At 43.9% G+C, this 20,130-nt stretch overlaps 1 protein-coding gene across 2 annotated transcripts; it reads right to left on the reverse strand.

Moving 5' to 3' along the window:
- Positions 1-1,345: 1,345 nt before the first annotated feature.
- ZNF706 (zinc finger protein 706) lies at positions 1,346-11,881 on the reverse strand. 2 transcript variants are annotated; one of them, XM_065629051.1, is made up of 4 exons: positions 11,748-11,881; positions 8,629-8,765; positions 7,365-7,472; positions 1,346-6,740 (listed from the first exon to the last, which is right to left on the reverse strand). In XM_065629051.1, exons 2-3 carry the CDS (start codon positions 8,761-8,763, stop codon positions 7,377-7,379), a joined length of 231 nt encoding a protein of 76 aa, XP_065485123.1. In that variant the 5' UTR covers positions 8,764-8,765; positions 11,748-11,881; the 3' UTR covers positions 1,346-6,740; positions 7,365-7,376. The 2 variants fall into 2 exon arrangements, with proteins under 2 accessions (XP_065485123.1, XP_065485122.1); XM_065629050.1 differs by having other exon boundaries at positions 11,758-11,878.
- Between the last annotated feature and the right edge of the window lie 8,249 nt (positions 11,882-20,130).

Genomic DNA, 20,130 nt, shown 5'->3' on the forward strand with positions numbered 1-20,130 from the left:
ACTGACTAAAAATAGATGGTGCAATCAAGTCAGCATTAGCAGTTAGTAGTTTTACACCGGACAATTTTACTGCTGCATGATTGCGCTCCTACCCATTCACCCACCCCAAGAGGGGAAGGGAGGAGCAACATGGAGATGTTTGGCTCCTGAGAAAATGCCCGCAGCCACAGAGCAAGCAAGAGAGACAATTTATTTCAGAATAGCCTACGAGTGGTTTCCAAATCTCTGTCCATGTGTCTGTGAGGTCCACAGAGTCATATTGCCCACACAGTGTTTCCCATTAAAAGGCTTATGATAAAACAGCAAGAGAAATTTTGAGGATGGACAGTGACTCTAGTCCAAAAGCATCCTGTGTCTTCATCAACTACAGTTTGTGAAGTCTGCCTTGGTACAGCACTGTATATGTTTTTTAGGACAGATCAGCATATCTCCTAGACATGCAGAGATGCTCTTCTGATCGACAGGGGTCGGTTAAACTGATTTTAGTGACATACATGATTTATAGATTTTACAAAGGTGTTCAAGCTCACAGCTTTCTGCACACGCACATGAATATTAAGCACATGACAAAATCAAGTTCCTACTGACTTCAGTGAAGCAGAATTCAATTATTACTTGAGAAAAATACAGGCATGCTTTGTCCATTTAGAAAGCAGCCCAGAAGCTGAGAAGTTGTCCTCGTTTGTGAGTGGTGGTTATGACCCAAACAGTGCGACATTCTTTCAGCTGCCTAACAGCTCATGCTTTCGGATGCATAAGAGCAAATTCTTTGAATGATTTACTGCAGCAGCAAAAAGCAGCTGTGTACTCTTTCTTAACCTTTCTTAACATGGTCCCTGATAAACAGTATTTCTTAGACCTCATTAAGAAAAATATTATCTTCTAGCACTGATCAGGTGAGAGCTAATAGAAGCAGTAGGTGCCCTTTAGAAATGTGTCTAAGGGTTAAGCAACTTTTTGTAAAATCACAATCAATCTAAATTTACTTTCTAAATACAAAATACAGCAAGTGAAATCTAGCCACAAATGTAAATTATTTTTCCCTCTGTTTCTGTGTGGAGAGAAAAAGAAGCTCCATTGCACAGAGACTGTTCTGGTCAGTTCCCATACTGCACACAGCCCCCATGATATGAAATGTGAATTGTATCTCTGTCAACAATAGAAAGTGCCATCGCACCAACTGTTACTGTAATAGAAAGTGAGTAATGACCATAATAATAATTCTGAATACCAGCAGGACATATACAAACATTTTAGACCTTTTTTTCAGAAGACATCATTCTTCAATTATTCTTTTGGTTGGAAACAAATATTCAGTTTTCACCCTTCAAAAGATCAACAAATATTTCAAAATAAAGCAACCATTTTATTGCAAAATATACGATGAGCATTTACAGCTAAAGAAAACATATATACCAAAAGAGATTTAAAACTATCAGCAGGTAATGACTACTGGAACTTCAAGGCGCGTCAGAATAATAAGCTAAAAATTAACGCCCATCCTGTTGGCCTGAGATTATGCTGTGCAATTAACATGCATTTGTTTTCCAGGTGTACTTTCATTTTGCAAAGCACCACATGAGACACAAAGGTGGCTTGGGTATTACCCTGTTATTGGTAAACAAAAGGTAAAGCAGACAGACATGAAATACCCCTACAAGGAGCTGGACGGCATGGGCATACATATGGAAAAGAACACAGAGAAATTATTAAAGTTTAGGGACAGGCTTGAAAACCAGAAGAAGAAAGGGTCAGAAAGATGTCTGGTGGAAAGTCGTTCAAATGTTTACTCTAATTAGTGCTACACAGTTTTATACACAGCGTAACAGCTATTGCACATTCAGGAGGTTTATCAGGCCAGCCCGGTCTGTGGTGTCTTTCTCACTGCCAACCTGTGGTAAGTAAATACTCGGCAGAGCTCAAACTTCAGTGAGAAAGACAGCAACTCTGGCACATTTGGGACCATGAACTGATCAGGACAGAATATTTATAGCTTGTGAGAGCTATATATATAGCCCACCAATATATAGTGCTGGGCAAACTGTGCAGAAAGGGCCCCAACAAAAAGACCCAAAAAGGATTTTCAAAGAATTGGCCTCAGGAGTTGTGCAGTGTGTTGTAAATGTACTAATTAACGTAGAATCTCAGAGACAGACAGGTGTCTGGGTTTTACATGGCTCAAAACTCAACCAAGTAACACCTTCATTAGCAGAGTCAACCAAACGGCTGGGGTTCTAAAAGACAGATACAAAGCAAATAAATATCTAGGGAAACATGAAGTTAAAGACACGTACATTACTTGATGAGGAAAGAAAGCAAATGAAAGATTTACAAATAAATAATAAACCGCACCAACAACTGCTAGACTTAGAAGACATGACCTATGATGAGTGATTCAATTAACTGGGTTTACTTAAAAGAGAAGACTAGAAGGAGAAGGTGATAGTGTTCAGACGAGGGCACCATTCATCATGTACTGCCCGTAAGAACAGCCAGGAACAGACTTCACTCACAGGAATCGCTCCTGCTGCGCTCACTCTCCAGCTGCAGGTTCAACAGTGGACGTGCTGCTCACGTGGGATCCCTCTCCTTGGAAGCTTTTGAGAGTTAGAGAAACACTTGCCAGTTACAGTCTTGGCAGATCTGATCCCATCTCAAGCAAGGAGATGGACCGGGCAACTTGTTGAGATTTCCCATAGTCCTTACTCCTCTGAAAGATCCCCAGCATTCAGTCATGTTTTGCAGCATTTGCGATTTTCTAATGGCTGCGAACAGGGAACACACAACCATGTTTGTCATGCCATCCATGTGCTGTATGGTTTATAAATTTAATGGACAGTATTTTTTATAAGAAAACTGTGCTGTATGTCCTGAAAAAACTTAAGACACTGCTTGAACAGATTCCTGTCGGATAACAGTGTTGGGACAACTACATATTCCTCCTTTCCCAGAAACCTCAATGCTAACAGCCATACAAGAGAATTGTAAAATGACACCCAACCTATTCCACCTTTTTTTGAAAGCTACCAAGATAACGCAACTCCCTAAGTGAGTCTCTGTTGTGCCTTATCTACAGAAAAATTGTAACACAACAGACAATGCATTAAAAAAAATCTCCAAGTAATTTTCAAAGCAGACAGCAAAATTCCACAGACAGAACTTGACACCCTCCCACTGTCTGGCCTAGACCAAGATCACTGATGATGCTACAGAATACGGAAAAAAACACATACAGAACACCAGTCATAAGCTGAGTTTTAGGGCTGAATTCAAAGTCCACTGAGAAATCTGTAAGGTTCTAAATAGACAAACCAAACGCTCACAAACTATATGCAGCAGAATGGGGCTGAGCAGACAGAAACACAAGCTGACCTTTGCTTTGTTTGTGGATTCTGTAGGACTGAGTTCGCTGGTCAGACCTTGGGAAAACCAGGCTTCTCGTGAAGCCAAATATTATACTTCCCCCCTTGTTTCCGTGAAAATGGGAAACGAAACAGACCTCAAGCCTATTAGTATTTGATGATAAAAGAAATTCCATCTATGAGAAATTCTTATCAAGGTGGGAAACCAGTTCAATGTAATTTACAGAAATGTTACAAATTCCTTCATTACTGTGTGGTTTGCAAACAGCCCATGGTCACAAGCTTTACTTGAGCTGCAGCGTTTTCAGTGCAACCACAAGAGATACGCTCCAGGGACGTTTCAAGAGCACTGTATAAAGCCAACTATTTCCTTAAGGCTACACAGCAACTGTCTGCAACTTCTATTTCAGATTTTTCACACAGCTTTTTGACAGCAAGAAACCAGAAACCCTCAGAGATAGGCAAAGCAGAGGTACAGAAAGCAGCCTAAGTCAGTCTGAGTAACAAAATTTGCAGGACTGTTCTTGATTATTCAGTAGTCTGTGAGATGGCCTCATCATCATCACACGTGCTAACTTTGGGATCTAAAGTAAGATTTTTTTCACAACATTTCAAGCCCTGCTTAAAATATGATCTCAGATGCCATTTAAAGAGATTCCCAGAAGAGATGTGGGCTTCTGAAAATCCAAAATCACTTTTTAAAGTTGCTCCACAAGTATCCGTAATAGCTGATGCCCACACTGACAACATAAGAACCCTTTACCTAAATTCTGCCCTTGCACAAGGATGAATCTTTCTCAAGAGAACAGGGGAAACTTTCCATGCCTATTTTTCTTTCTTGTAAAGTTAGACAGCTTCAAGTTCCAGGACTGTCCAGAGCCAGGAAATTAATTTTCTAAGTGCAGTAATACTTGTTTTTAAAAAGCAGGAAATATGACATTTTACATTTCAGGTTTTTAATTATCTTTAATCAGACACATTACAATGCACAGCTGTGTCTTTAGCCAGGTAACAGAGTGCCATCCTTCAGATCAGGAAGAAATTATCAAGTCCTAGTCCCTCCTCCAAATACAAGTATTGCAGATATTCTAAATGAGGATGATTCCCACACTTAGTTTACCATTCCCCTATACTTATAAAGCCTTTGTAACAATCCAGCTTTCATTAATTTCTGTAACTGAGATTGTGGCTATCGCCACTAGGGATCTTACTGAACTGACGATCACCGCTGCCTTCTAATACATTAAAACCGCCAGAATTTCATATGGTATTTTCAACTTGAGCATTGTAAAGTTTTGAAAATACAATTCTGACTGAAGTTAACCATCCCACTAATGATGCAGCTTTCTAGCTCTTCAGTGCTCATTAAGAGAGATTGCTTATGAAACCAAATATTTTTATTTAATGCTACACAATCTGAATTGAAGGAATAGAACATATACTTCCCCTCAGGACCAAGCTACAGGGATACATCCCAGAACATTTTCCAAAGTAAAGCCAGATTACCAATTACCAATCAGTGCAAACACCTTTATCCATTTGCACTCAGTCTATTTTTAGACAAACTATGGCATCAGAACATTTAAGTACTTCTCCCCCACAGAGCACACAAGTCGAGAGCAGATTTCTTACCTTGCAGGAGCTAGTTTGTCAGGAAATATGTATTGATAACATTAAAGAAAAATAAATGAAGCGTTACATTCCGATGTCAGGTGTACAAGTGCAGTAGGGGATTAGCCTCAGGGAACAACATTATCTATAAAAGTTAAGTGGTATACAGGTTATCCTGGAGTGACTATAATACAGAGAAACTCTATGCCAAAGTAAGTATGTACAGAGATACTGTCACAGCAAAAAGGACAGGAAGCTAATCTCACAGAAGTAGTTCAATAAAGAGCAAATGAGTGGACAAAGGCTTTGACTTTATATAATAAAATACCAAGCGCATTCTTTTAAGTGAATGAGTCTTTGAGACTATGGTCCTAGATTTTAGGAAGCCATTTGAAGGTCAGATATACAGTCCTGCTGCGTAGCAATGGTTACTTGGACTGCCAGAACTTTTACATCCATTGTAACCTCAGTAAATCACAGCAATTATAGTATTGCTTCTTACTGCAAGGTCAAAACTAAAGCTCTTAAATAAGCTCCCTCCAAATGCCAAAGATGTGATTTTGGATAGCACACCTTCTAGCACAATTCGGATGTCTCTCCACTACTTCTGTGCTGCACATCAGGAGTTAGAACTGAGCCCAGAACACTTTAAGGGTAACTACATTTAGCTGCTCAAATGTTCTTGGCCAAAGAGTTATTGTACGGCTTTTTTTTCTAATAGTATGAATGAAACTTTAATCACATCCGATTTCTTAAAGTAGCCGTATTATTTTAGTTACTTTGGCTCTTTTCCAACAGGCTTATTTTAAGCTGGTTGTGAAGAAAGGTTATTAGTGGCTGGATATTTTGCCTATTTCTTAAAGAGTTGCTACTGAAATAATCAGACGCATTTGAGGAGGAACACGTGTGGTTGACTGCTCAAAATATCATTAAAAAAATCTTTCCAAATCAATTTTCAACTAAGAGCGGAGTTGCTTTAACCTAATATTTGAGAGCATTTTTCCAGCCAGCATTCAATCCTGCCACTTCTCAGCTTCCTCAGCCATCTACCCAATATAAAGGATAGAATGAGTCTCTCCAGTGCATGACTTCAAGGAACATGATCCCCCACAGTAAAAGGAATCCCATTCAAAATGGCTCACAGTATTAGACTCCAATACACAGGACAAAAATGTAGAAGTCTCACGATTTTCATGCAGCTTCTAGGGAGTCTGCTGCGCCTCGAGCCAGCAACTTAACTACTAGTGACTGGGCTCGAGCAAGCAGCACACTGCAGAGTAATTCTGAGCTGCTTCCCTCTTCACTTAAGATTAATTTACTGTAATGTACATTACTTTCAGTGGAATGATACTGCTCATGTTTTGGCAGGATGGGGAAGATTCCACTTTGTCTTTTTTATTATCTTATAAGGCAGATAATGCAGAAAGTTGAAACAGAACTTCTACAAGGATTTAATCTGTGATATTGTAAAATCAAAGTACTACTTTATTAAATGAGTTATTTTACACAATATGAACATCAATATAATTACAATTGTAAAAAATTTTTTATAACAAGTATGGACTGATTTTTCAGGATTTCCAAATAGGGCACAACTGTACATTTACACAGAATTGTCTTTGCATGAAGCCCAAGAGGGAACAGCATAAAAATATGAATGTTTCTGTAGCCCCTTCATTTTTGCTGATCAACAGTTTTAGAAAAGCAGCTGCAGGTTTGTTATGTAAGGTCTGACAGTAGAAGAGTCAATAGGTGCCATGATTTCACCTATAAAAAACAAGAATAACTCAGTTAAGCTGAACCGTTACACAACGCTGTTTACCTTTACGCGAATTTAATACCATAATACTACTTTTTACCTCATTTCAGCCTTTTATTATAACCATGTTCAGTTACAGCCTAAAAACTGGCTATTGGGAAATATCTTCTATAGTTAATGCAGAAAAATCTGAATTCACTTGCATAGCTGCAGAAACAAAAAGGCTCAATTGTTGCAAATACACTAAACAACTGTTTCCATTACATGTTTTGTAGCAACAGACTGTATTTATTATGTGTATTTTGTTCAAAGCAAAACTAACATTTCAAAGCAGGAACTAAATAACAAAATATTCTTATGATTCTAAGGATGACCATTTGAAATAACATGAATCCCTTTTAAAACAACCTCAACACGCAGTGAAATGCCACAGCCATTTCATCTAGGTAAGGATTACCTTGTTTCTCCTATGTAACAGTTCAAGGGTATAAATTTTACTTATATCTAATTTCCATATTAAGGGAAATGAAGTAAGTAGTCTCAGCTGTTGGTGGTAAAAAACCAAACCAAAACCAAACCCTGATTCATAATATACCTTTCTCAAACAATCATTTAAAAATTAAGGTAATGACCTGTAGACAACTTTACGCCTGAACATCAGCCAATTCTGGAGGAAGTGGAGTCTTAGGATGCTTGCTTTCAAAGTGCTGTTTGAAGGTCTTGGGATCCGGCATTTGCGTCTGATTAAAGAGAGACATTTAACTTTACGCACAGTACAACAGTTAAATGATACTACAAAATCTGTTCCCCCCTATGTTTTCTTTTTCCTGAAGTAAATTGTCTCCTCAATGACACTGCTGTAGTGACAGAAGAATCATTAATTTAACTGCAGACTAAGAGAGAATATTTAGCCTCAGATTTTCAGAGAGCTGCTTTAAAGCACTAGTTCCACAGTTTTGGCATGTTGATGACTTTGGTATTCTTGCTAGAAATCTCCCTGCAGATCTTATACTTCATATGTTTATTTGGAGGAAAAATCTACCTCCTTACCATTTTCTTTTTCAATACATAAAAGATAAACATTTATCCTTTTCTGAATTACTTATTTCTGAAAGTCATTTCTTTTGTTTATCAATAGGCCAAAGATTAATGTGGCACAGACTGATTCTCTACTTGGCACAAGCTATCTTAGACCATTGTTACTACACAGTTGCAGGCACCAACTGCCCAAAGCCATTGCTGCTACAGCCTGATTTCACAAGAGGAGCTCGTTACGAGGACTTAAGTAAGATGCAATCTTATTTAAGACACTCAAAGTGACAAATCTATTCTGAGACTGACCATTTAAGTGAGAATGGCAAGTTTATCCTTTAGCTCCAAAATGAGGGCATTCAGGAAAACCAGCCAGAAGGAAAGTATAATATGATTAGCGCTCACATTTCTGTTCTCTTGTCAAGTCAATCTACTGCGTATCAAATTTACACTAAAGCTTTTGGCACCACCACTTTTCCTCTCTACATTAACATCGATAACCAGTGATGCCAAGACAGGTAAATTCCTTCACAAATAAAAGATGTTTCCATTTGAAAACAAAGTGATCTTGCACTTTTTACATTTCATACGTCATACTAACACCACATGCAGACCTCTGCAATTCAAAAGGCAAGATAACTAACCAAAACAGATCTGTACACGACCTCTCAGATTTTCTCATATCTCAATTATCAGTACAGCTGAGTAACCTGTAAGCAAGTCACATAACAGATGCAAATGCTTATAGCAACAAGCTCAATAGCCACTTAAGTATTTCAGTTTCCATTACATAATCTTCTAAAAATTCTGCTCTAGGCTGGAAGACAGGCCTTCCTACAATAATCTGTCTTCAGTTCCTCTTACCCTACAGACAGTGCAGGTATATATCAAGGCAGCCTTGGCTGCAGCCTTCTGATCATGTCCTTGTTTCTTTTTTTGCTCAGCTTGCTTTTTGGCATTTTTCTGCTGCGACTGAATCTTCTGCTGTCCACGAGCCATATCTACAAACAAAAAGAAGACATTTAGTCTACATATGTGAGAAACTACTGCTGCTAGCTGACTCAGAAGCAATAACCATGAGAATAAAGCAGTTGTGTGCTCTGTCCATAAGGCCCACAACTCCCATAACTCATATACAACAGACATCTGTTCAAGTTGCTCTTTACTATCTAAAGACTCTCTGGTTTTAGAATTGTTCTTCAAATACGCACCAGAATTATTAGGTCATTCTAAGGTTTCTTCCACCACAAAGCATCAAGGTCTACTTTTCAAAAGTGTTTTCAATAGTCAGAATAATTTAAGTTTCCTTTACAGTTAACAGAAACTTATTCTCTATTTCCACAGGTACAGTAAAGTTTCTTTTTGTTGGTGTTGTTCTTTTATTTTAAAGTTTAAGACTCAACCTTTATGAAACAGGTCCTAAGAAAGGCAAATTAAAGTATTACCCAACCTGTATTACTGTCTTCTGGTATATATGATTGTGAGCTGCTTTGGATGTGGAAATGGCAAGAACAATAGGTCATCTCTAGTTATTCAAGGCGCTTTTTTTTTTTTTTTTTTTTTTACAGGTAGCCATTCTTTTTGATTTTCAGGTGACTTTACATGCATACAGACTTCTTAAAAAGAAGTAAAATATCTCCCATCAGAAGCCATTACTCTATATAATACAGCAGCATAAAGGAGGCAAACACTATTGCCATATGCCATTAGAAGGTCCACCACAAAAGAAACGATATACAAAAACCACATTTCAGGGGGCAGCAAAACAGCGTATTTACAACAGCAACACTCCCCCTGCACGCGACCCACTAGGCCACCCAATTCAGCTTGCACCCCAGTCCCAGATCAGACACCAGGCAGGATCTGGGCACACCAACAGAGCAGGCTTCAGAGTATGGGTCTATAACCCAGCAGCCCACTTTCTGCTATTATCTCCCTCATGGCCCACACACACGATCCAGTTGTGCAGCTCTCACAGAAGCACAAGTCCACCACACAAACAAGGCCAGCCAGCCAAGGCTGGTGTCTTCAGACAACTAGTAAAGTCTAACATTGCCAGGAGGTTGGCTGGTTGGTCACTGCCCATCTATGCAACCCAAGCATTTGCTCTAAGTTTTGTACTCATGAGACACTACGTGGCTACAACAGGTCTGTCGTGCAGTCCTTCCCACAAGGACAGACAGCCTTCCGCTGCAAGAGGGAGAAGGGCCTGCCCAAATAAAGACTGACCTCCAGTAAACATCTGCAAAAAGCCCTTAAAACTGTTATGAAAAAAAGTTTCTATGAAACATCAACTACACCCGGAAATTCACTAGTATTGCAAGAATTTCTGGATATGTGGCACCATGGTGCTTAACACGAAACAAAAAGATGGCCCTGAGACGCAAAGCAGCTCTTGCATGTTGAGAGGCACCTCTCAGGCCACAGTTCAATTCTTCCATGGTATGTAACGCCACCATGTAACCCTTTGCAGAAGCATTACCCTACATCTTCAGCACTCCCTCCTCTTCCCCTCTCAGTTTCTCCAAAGGAGAACTTAGAAGTCCATATGACAAACAAAACTGAACACAAGAAAACACAAATCCTATTAACAGGCATACAGAAATACACATGGTATTCAACACCTTCCATAAGATATAGCATTGAATGTCAATTAGACTAAAAATACCCGTCTGTGTTTTACTGTATGCTACAATAGTTACCCCGAAACATCCCAGCCAGGGCCTCAAACTGCTTACGTACAGCATGGGCCAACAAGAACCCTGAATTCCTGTTAAAAAAAAGAAAAAAAAAATCTTGCCAACAGCTTTGCATACACTAGAAGGAAGTGTAGGTTTTATTTCAATTCTATTTTACCAGCATTACAGTAATCCTCCAGAAGTCAGGAGGTTCCTGAGAGAAAATACTCAGGTAATGAAATAAGAACGATTTTTATTAAGTTTTTGCATTTCGTATTTTTAGTCCCTCGACAAGAGCTTGTTAAGTAGCACATTGCAACAGTCAGTCACACTGAGTTCGTGTGTATTTGGCAGCTGCTGGTTTCAGTTAAACAAGAAAGCACGAGCAAAAACATCTGCTTAAAAGTATCAACCTCCATATGATGCCCAAGAACAAATTCTGAGAGTTTAAATATTCCAAATTACACTAACACAGTTGAAACACAGAGTGGATACTTCATTACTGGAAAATTAAGGTTATTTGGACAATCAGTACACTAAGAAGGCGACAAAAATAAGCCCAGAGTTCGTTTAAAATAATGATGAGTTTAACTACAAGGTTAAATCTGTATTTCAGTTACACAATACAGATTAGTGTTGTTTTTCTTATCAGGCACACCCTTAGAGAGCCCAGTAAACAGGCCTGCTGTTTTGAAACAGAATAAAAATGCATGAGCACACAGGAAGCCTAACAACACAGAAAAATTTGCTGCCAAATTATCATGGCAACAGCACAGGCCCTGCAGGGCAGCGAGGCTGAGGCCTGCGTTACGTTACCGCCTCGCACACCGTCGTTTCCCTGTAAGTAACCACAGCCCGAGTCGGGAGTTTCGAGTCCCCAAACTGGACACCGACAGCTGCTCCGCTGTCACCTCCAGAGAACAACAGCCGCTTCCGGTGCTCGGGCTCTGCCGGCCAGGCGGCCAAGGGCCTGGGCCGGAGGAGCGGCGAGCGCGGCCTCCGCCGGCAGCTCTGCGGGGCAGCCCCGGCCCGGCCGCAGGGGCAGAGCGAGGCCGCCGCCCCAGCGGGGCCTGGCGGGGCTGGGGGCGGCCGCAGCCCGGCCAGCCCCACCACGTGGCCCGCGGAAGGGGCCGAGGAAGGAAGCGGCCCCGGCGCGGAGCCCCAGCCGCGGCAGGCCGGGAGCGGAGCGCGCCTCGCTGCCGGGCCGCCCCTTGCCCCCGGGGCGGGTCTGCTCCGCCGCGCCGCGGCCGGGCCCGCTCCCCGCACGCCCCAGCTCCCCCCCGCCGCCGCGCGAGGGGCCGGCACCTCCGCTCACCCGGCCTGGGAGTCCGGGCTGGGCCCTGCGAGCGGGTGGGAAGGCTCCGCGCGGCCCCGCAGCAGCCGCCGCCGCCGCCTGCCCGAGAGGAGGAGGAGAAGGAGCAGGAGGACGGGGCGCCGGCACTGCGCATGCGCGACCCGGCCCCGCCAGCCAATGGTGGCGCCCGCCCGTTACATAAAGCGGGGGGGAGGGGAGCGCGGGGCGCGCGGCCGCGCTGACCTCGCGGGGGCGGGGCGAGGCGGGGCCGGGCCGGGCCGGGCCGGGCCGTGAGCGCGGCGGGGGAGCGGGGTCCCGCGTGTCTCCAGCTGCGGGTCCCGGCAGCAAGGGCTCCCCCGACAGCCGGGGGGCTGGGGCGGCGAGTCCCTGGTCCTCTGGGGTCGGGCGGAGGCAGGGCTAGACCCGGGCACAGCGGCCCAGGGGCAGGCCCGGGCCTTGGCGACCCAAACCCCGGCGACCCCCGCGCTGTGCGGCCTGGTACTCGGGAGAAGCCGAGGGACGCGGCAGCGCTGCGGTGACAGATCACCGCGCTGTGGCGGAGGCAGAGGCGGGACGTGCAGCCTGGCCCGGGCCGCAGGGGGCCCCCGGAGCCCCGTGTGCCGGCGCGGGGTGCGGCGGGCGCCTCCCGCAGAACAGCGGCTCCCGGCAGGCCCCGCGCCGCGCCACATGCCTCTGTGCTTGGCGTACAGATGCAGCCTAAAAATAGTTGCTGCTCCTCCCCGGTGGGATCCGGAGAAATGGCTCGGGAGGGGGCTGGAGGAGAGGCCGGGCAGGGATCCCGGAGAGCGTGAAACCCGGTTCAGGTGGCAGATCGTGCGGAAGGCCCACGCGGAGGCCAGAAGGGTTAAATGAATTGAAAGCGGAAGGAAACAGAGATAAGGAGAATTTATTTCAAATTGAAAGTGTGCTATAAATCTTGTTTTAGTGTTTAAGGCAAGCACTGCAGAGGAAGTCGTGTACAGGCTGTATTCACAGTGCAAGTGATTTGAAAGGTATTACCTTGCATGAGTAGAGGTGGAGGCAGGCCTTGCAAAGATGGATACAGGAGCACTTTTATTTTCTACCAGCATCTTCATGGGTCCCAAAGGATGGCTGAATGTTTGTGCCTTGTCAGATTACACACGTGTTAGGAAAAGGAGAAGCCGAGGCAGTATCTTTGCTCAGACACGGCATTCTGCCACTCTTTGAGCAACTGTAGCTTTAAAATAAGCCTGGAGTCTTGAACGGTTGTATGTCTGGGGCAAAACAGCAAACATCATATGCTTATTAGAGGAATTAGTAGGTGTTGGCTTGGAATTTTACAGCAGGGGCTCAGCCTGGATGACTGTAATGTTTCCTTCTGATCTGAGAGGCAAAGCAAAAAAAAAAAAAAAATGCCCAAGGCAGTACAGTGAACACTTTGGTCCATCTTTATGACTCATGGCCAGAGCATGATAGCAGTTACAGGGGAGCTGTGTAGCAGATTTCTGACACTTAAGTCACTGGAAATAGGTCTGGATGTGACAACATCCAAGACAGTCAAGCCTGTGAAAACAAATGAAATTGTATTTTTCCTAACATTCCTCTTTAGAATGATGTCTTCCACATTAAACTGACAGGGCTGAAAATGCTTATACCCGGACAGTACTATCCACAACGAAAATCTTTGAACTTCATGAAAGCAGGCAACTATAAAAAATACTGGAAGTACATGTGGGACAGTGGGGAGACGTGGGCATTTTGGTTTCCGTGCTTGGAAGCAGGTGGCTTCCAGAATGAGGTTTAGCTTTGATCAGAGAGAAGATGGCTGAGTGAAACAGTAGCCTCTTTCCTGGCTGATGCTATTTTAGGAAGACTGCTGGCCTCAGATTTGGAACTGGAGACTGCTTTCAAGGGTCGTGTCCCGATGCTGCGGTGCTGCTGCACACCTGGCTGGACAAGAATTTCAAATAAAGCAGATTTCTTGAACACACATTGAGGTCTGGCTGGTCTCCAAGCCTCTTTCTGCTTTTGGGAGAACAAAGGATCTCCTTGCAGGACAGGGGACCGTGGCCTTCCCTCTGGCTGCTCTGTCTTTGGTCCCTTTGTGCTGTAGATCCTGTTCACAGCATCAATCCCTGTATTGCCCAAATCATGGCTCTGCAATTTAGATGCTTCCAACGAGACCATTGGGACATAAAAACCCAGTGTGAAAGAAGAATATGAGTCCCCGTAGTTGTGATTTCTACCATGAAGAGAATAAGAAAAATTTTCCATTCACTCTAAATAATGTTTCAGAATTTATTTGCTGCATAAAACTTATTTATCGCACCAAAGGGGATATTTCCATGTACGTGTGCAGGTTAGCACAGAGACACAGGATGAATATGGTGAGCTGGTCAAGTGGTAAGGCCGGTCTGTGTGCTGGATGTTTTGCATAGCTCTGACAAAATGAGCCTGTCATAATTGCAGTTTATCTGGTTTACAGGCTTCCTCTGCTTTGTGTTGCTCCCATATGAGGTGAAGCAAGCCAGAGTATGTGAATGAAAGTAAAAATAGAAGTTAAAATGAAAAATAAATGCAAGCTTTAGACTGAAATGTTGTATAAATTGCTAGAAGTACACTGCAGCATTTTTCTGCGTGGTCCTTGTTTAATTGTTGTTTTCTCATTTCAAACCAACTCATAAACCCCACAGATATTACCAAGAATTCTCTGTTAAAATAGAGTGAAAATCAAGGATACCTCTCAGTAGTTAAGGGTAGACCAAATGCAAGGAGTTTGTTATTATCCCCAAGCTGAGCCTTAGAAGAATGTTTCAGTGGTCATGATTCATTGAAATCTACGGTGGCATCAAACACATAGAAAACACAGCTCCACATGGGTATGGATAAGGCATTTTAGCTCTTATGGAGCCACTAAAAATAGTGCAATTTTTTCTTTTTTAGGAAGGCTTTATTATCTTCTCACAATGAGATAATTGATGAGAAACAAGGCTGCAATTTAAGGTCAAGCATGAATGTGGTGAACAACATCATCAGGAAAAGCAAAATACCTGTCTGCTCGGGAGAAAGGCAGCAAAGGAAACTGGAAAGAGCAATACTGTAAGGCAGGATTGCTTGTTAGGTGGCTGTGGGGTTTCGTTTGTTTGTTGTGGGTTTTGTTGTTTGTTTGTTTGTTTGTTTTACAGTTCTGTTTGTTATTCTCATGCTTATTTCCCATCTCTTTGGATTCCAGCCCCTCCATTATTTTCTGTGCCTGCACAGAGGTGCAATTTCTGTCATTAGAGCAAAATACTTGTTCTGCTCAACAGCAAGTTGTTGACCCTTGAAATTTGTTGTGAGTCAGTTTGTGCTACCTCACCATAGCGTGACTGGTGTCCCCAACACAACTCCCTGCTGTGAACCAGCTGACAATTTGACGTGTTACTAAACCCATTTCGAAAGCAGTTGTGCTGAGGTGCAGGGCAGGTTCACTCACAGCAGCACGGGTGGGGCTGCATCTCCCTTCTGAATCCTCTCCTGCCACCACCCTTCCCAGCCACTCTCCTGCTTCTCGCTCCTGCTCTTTTGCTTGCCTGCTCGCTATTGACCCATTGCCGTATCGATCAAACACCATCTCATCAGCGAAACGCTGGCATGCAGCCCGGCGCTGCCCTTCACTACTCACTCGCAGGGAGTACACGTGCTGATACCGTGTGCCTGGCTAGGGAGTGATTTTATTTGCTGCCCCACCATGACCCCTCAGCATGTCTGAACAAGTGAAGGAAAAGGAAGGAGACGTGCCCCAGGTCCCGCAAGTGACAGAGATCTTCTCACTAGATTTCTTGGATGCAGACCAACATTGACAAGAATGCAGAAGACGTTGGCTCTGCAGTCAAGGGCTGTAAGATGCAGACTTTGAAGCCAATATCCTTTGAAAGGATATTCAAAGCCGATGCCAGAATAGATCAGAGTTAGTATTGCTGAATTTCAGGGACAGTATGACGTGGTTGCAGGCAGAACCCCGGACAGGCTGGAATCCTCTCCAGTTACTATTGTTTGATAGAAAACATCGTGCAACTGTACTTAACCGAGCTCAGGGTCCTGGTAGGGTAGCATTTTGCCATTTACCCTTTCTCTGCCTTACAGACTTGTACTTCTTCACCCGTGCGTTGGCATGCCATTCTTTTCCCTGTAAATGTGTTTTTCACAACCACAGCTCCAGCTCTCATGTGTCCAGCACATGCCTCCCCGACACAACATTAATTCCTGTCCCTCTGTGGACCCCGATTGCTGTGTGCTACTTTTCTGCAGCTAGGGGGTTGGCACCTCATGGGCTTGCCCAGTATTGATGTTGTGGCAAATACAAAAAAAGAGCGAGATCATAAATCATGTATTTGGTTCACAGATTCAGTAGATTCTTAGCTCTGCACTGGTATGAGATGATACCAAATCACAATACCTATATGCCACAGAAAAAGATTTTAAGGCACATGATGGCATGCCTCTTTCTGCGTGTTACTGTAGAATTAGGTATTTTGTAGTGCACAGCATGCCGATCCATGAGGTTTAAAAATGGAAAGAGAAGGGGAAGAAAAAAGAAGAGCGAACAAAATGAAAAGGAAAGTCAAAAAACGTGCTCTGTTTTGGAAGGGAGCTGGCATAGCAATGCAGCTCTCTTGGCAGGGCTCCTCAAGCTTGCAATACCCTTCCATTTCTTCCATTTCTGCACTAGCTTTGAAGGACCCTCCCTCTAAGCAGCAATGCAGCATCTCTTCCTGGCTTGCCTGCTGCCTTTCTGAACAGGCTCTTTGTTCCAGGGACACCCACTGGGTGATACCCTCCAGAGCAAGGACAACCTCCGGCGATGTCCACCACATCGCCAGCCTCCCTGTGCTGCTCACCATACTGACACTTCCATCGGTACATTTCAGAAGCACATAAATGAGAGTGACATTATCCCTCCCAACGGGATAGTCCCCTCTTCTTCCACACCCCCAGCGAGCTGGCAGCCTGCCACATGCCCACTCGTCTGTTTTCCAAAGGTCGATACAACAGTCACTTCTACCTCACCTCTACCACAGGCCCACGATCCTGTGCAATGATGCAGCCTATGGAAATACTTTTGCCACCAAACATTGAATTAGGACAAACCCAGGGAAGGGTGTCCCAAAGCTGATGGTAGATTGTGTTGTCATGTTGGTTTACTTTTGCTGGCACAGAGACTACAACTAATTGTCCTTTCTCTCTTTTTTTTTTCCTCCTATAGCTCCTGACCCTTTATGGCAAGTATTGACAGAGCTGCTTTAGTGAACATTCCTCTCCATTGGAAGGGCAAAAAGATGTTCAAGGGAGGATGTGACACAGAGCTGCCCACATCCTCTGGGACACAAAAGAAGAGAAAGCTTGAGGAAAAGGCTCATGAAGAATGACAGAGATGGAGGAAGTCAGAAGCTCAGAGATGCAGTTTCTCAAAGGTTGGCAAGGCTTATGCACCTCCTGGAGAGCATAGGCAAAGATTGCCTTGTGACCTCTAAGTATTTTGCAGTCTCTTCTCTTTTAAATCCATGTTGTTGGATGTGACTTTTGCTAAAACAACAAGGTGCAAATGCCTTTCTCAGCATGTCACAACTTTTTTGTCCAGCCCACATAGACAAACTGGAGACCTTGAGAACATTCACTTCCGTTCTATATAAACAGTTTAAAATAGATTTTAGCTTTGCACAGCATTACATACAGTTACTATTTTTAAATGCACTCCAGTTAATCTGATACATTCATTCCTTTTTTGTGTTTGCCCTCCATTCATGCTTTTGAGTCTCATATGTGTTCAAGTCCGTGCCTTATCATGAAAACCTGTATAGCTGTACATTTTTAATTAGCTCAGAATACCAAGATTTCCCTCCTGCCCACCAATACATTTAAATATAGGTATGAAATGTGAAAAAAATCCTTGCACTATGTCGTGTATGCATGACACAAACACGCTAGCGTTGTTCACAACTTGCCTCTGGCCTTGAGGAGGGCAATATGTCCCTATGTCTGTGCTTCTGAGGGGCTGCCCATCCCAGAGATGCCTCTATGTTGAGGTGGCTCAGAGCATCCACCAGCTCTGCTTTCTTCCTTCTGCAGCCCACCTGCACTAGCAATATTTGCACTAGCAAATATTTTGGTAGCTGCTTGTTGTACCTTGCAGACAGGGCAGTTACTTCTCATCCACAGACAGCCCCTCCATCTGTCTTTCAGTAATCCATATGCAGATTTCATTGCTGTTCTGGAACTGCGAAGGCCAGGGTGGGAAGCTCTTTCTGCTGCCCAAGTAGCATGTGAAATCTTGCAGGGCAAGGAAGCGGAGGCCAAGGGCGCATCCTAGAATGACACATCGCAGAAGGAGCACAGAGAGTCAGTACACAGGAAGGGGCTCTGCAGCTGCAGGATGTTCCCTGTGGAAGAAGAGCAGCCTTGGACATCCCGAAGTGCCACACACACGCTGCTGGTTTTCTCAGGTCTGCAGTGCTGGCTCAGCCCCAGAAGTGTGCTGCTTCAGGAAGAGATCAGTGAGAAACATCTGCTGGATTTCAACTTTTTCCTTTTCAGATGCCCTGTTATGCTCACTCTGAAGTCACTGCATGACTTAAAGGCAGGAATCCAAAGAGCTTGCCGCAAACGGAGCTGTGAGGATTGCTCTGATCGCCAGTGTTCCCTGCCAGCTGCTGACAGCGCTTTGAACGTAGTAAGGCCTGGCTCACAAACACTGCTGGATAAATAGGACCTGGCAAGAGAAATCAGGGGAATGATTTGGTTTGCACCAGGTCACTGGATCCCATTGCTTTCTGCAAAAGATCCCAGGGTGCCACAGCAGAGCTATGTGCTACGGGATGCAGGAACAGAACAGAAAACACATTCCTGGAAGCAGCCAGCAGTGCCAGAAGATGGCAGCTACATGGAGGTAGAAGACATTACTTGCAGGGCAGTGAGGTAAAACGTACGTGCTGATTGTCAGAATTCCTGCAGCTGAGGTACTGTGGATCTCCAAAGCCCACAGTCATGACCCAGCAGATGCTCATGAGTTTACTCGTCAGACAGACTGCCACGGGATGGAGAAACGGAAATCCCTTTTCCTGCTATATGGCTGGTATCTGAGCAGCACAGGCAGAGGGCTGCTTTTTCACTCTGTCCTTTAGCCTGGCTTGTGCTTGGAAACTGCAGAAGAAAACCAAGGAGGATGAATTATGCTTCTGTGAAAGCACGCACTGCACATCTCTAGTCAGGCAACACAGAATAACAGTTAAATGAAGGTCGCAGAGCTGAAAAGAAGCAAGAACTGGTTATAAGGTAACATTAGGTAGAGATTTTGCACATTAGTATTTACTAGGCTAGAAAAATTTAAAGCTCTTGTTTAAACTACACAATTAAAAAGAAAATTTACTCATTTCAATCTGACTACTGGTGTGTAAAGCTAATTTGAAAAGTTGTGCTTTGCAACTTGGCTAAAAAATTATAATGAAGTGCAAATGCCTGGTGCTGGAGATTTGCATGCCTGTCCCAGTGGGGAAGTGTCCTTTACAATGCTTCCATGGACACAAATGCCATGTTAGAAAACAAAGGCCCGATCTTGTCCATGCTTAGACAGGCACAGAGCTTTCAGACCTGACAGCTGCACTCCCTCACCATCCGCAAACCAAGACTGCAACTCCTTACCAGCCCACACCTGAGCCTTCCTATTCCCACGTGTACCTTTCTCCAAACGAGCTGTCCCAGGCTCTTCCTGGCACTGTCCCCTGTGTCCCAGCATCCACAATAACAAATAACTCCAACTGTGCAAAGCTCAAACCAAAGGCTGCCAGCACAGCCTGATCCCTTGCATGCAATTTGCCTGTTCCCAATTTTAAAATGTGCACCTTTACGCAAGATAAATTTAGACTGGAAATTATTTCCCAGGCTTGTTGCTTCTGTATTTTTCTCTGATACTGTAAAGAGCTCTTTGCTGAGAGAAATCTTTCCCTCATAAGGTCAGATCCTTTTTTTTACCTTTCTTTCTGATAAACCAAAGAACTTGAGCAAGTATTGAATAGTGCTTTGCTAAGAACAGTTCCTTGTGGGACCAACACTAGTAAAAAGGCTGGCACTGAGGGTGGCTTCCCGTTTACAATTATTTTTTGAGAATTTGTGTAGTCAGATCCCAGTCTATTCCCATGGTTTCCATTAGTCTGTACAAACAGGACACCCGTATTTCTCTCTTGGCTTCCTATGGCTGAGCTGTGGACATGCAGGGCTTGGGTGGACGTACACTGCAGACTCAACCTGCCCCGCAATGTGACCAGGTCCAGGTCTCCCGGGTGGCCAGCGGTCCTGTTGGAGCCACTGTCCTGACTGCTTTACTGGGTGCCCAAAAAGTCCTGAGGATCTTCCCCAGATCTTTCTCTGGATGTCCCT

This window comes from Caloenas nicobarica, chromosome 2, assembly GCF_036013445.1.
Source record: "Caloenas nicobarica isolate bCalNic1 chromosome 2, bCalNic1.hap1, whole genome shotgun sequence".
Taxonomy (NCBI): Eukaryota; Metazoa; Chordata; class Aves; order Columbiformes; family Columbidae; genus Caloenas; species Caloenas nicobarica.

Excerpts from the sequence above, each read along its gene's own strand:
- ZNF706 (XM_065629051.1), bottom strand. The coding sequence starts at position 8,763 with ATGGCTCGTGGACAGCAGAAGATTCAGTCGCAGCAGAAAAATGCCAAA. Across the intron at positions 7,473-8,628 it reads ATACCTGCACTGTCTGTAGG|ACGCAAATGCCGGATCCCAA; the intron begins GTAAGAGGAACT and ends CTCTTTAATCAG.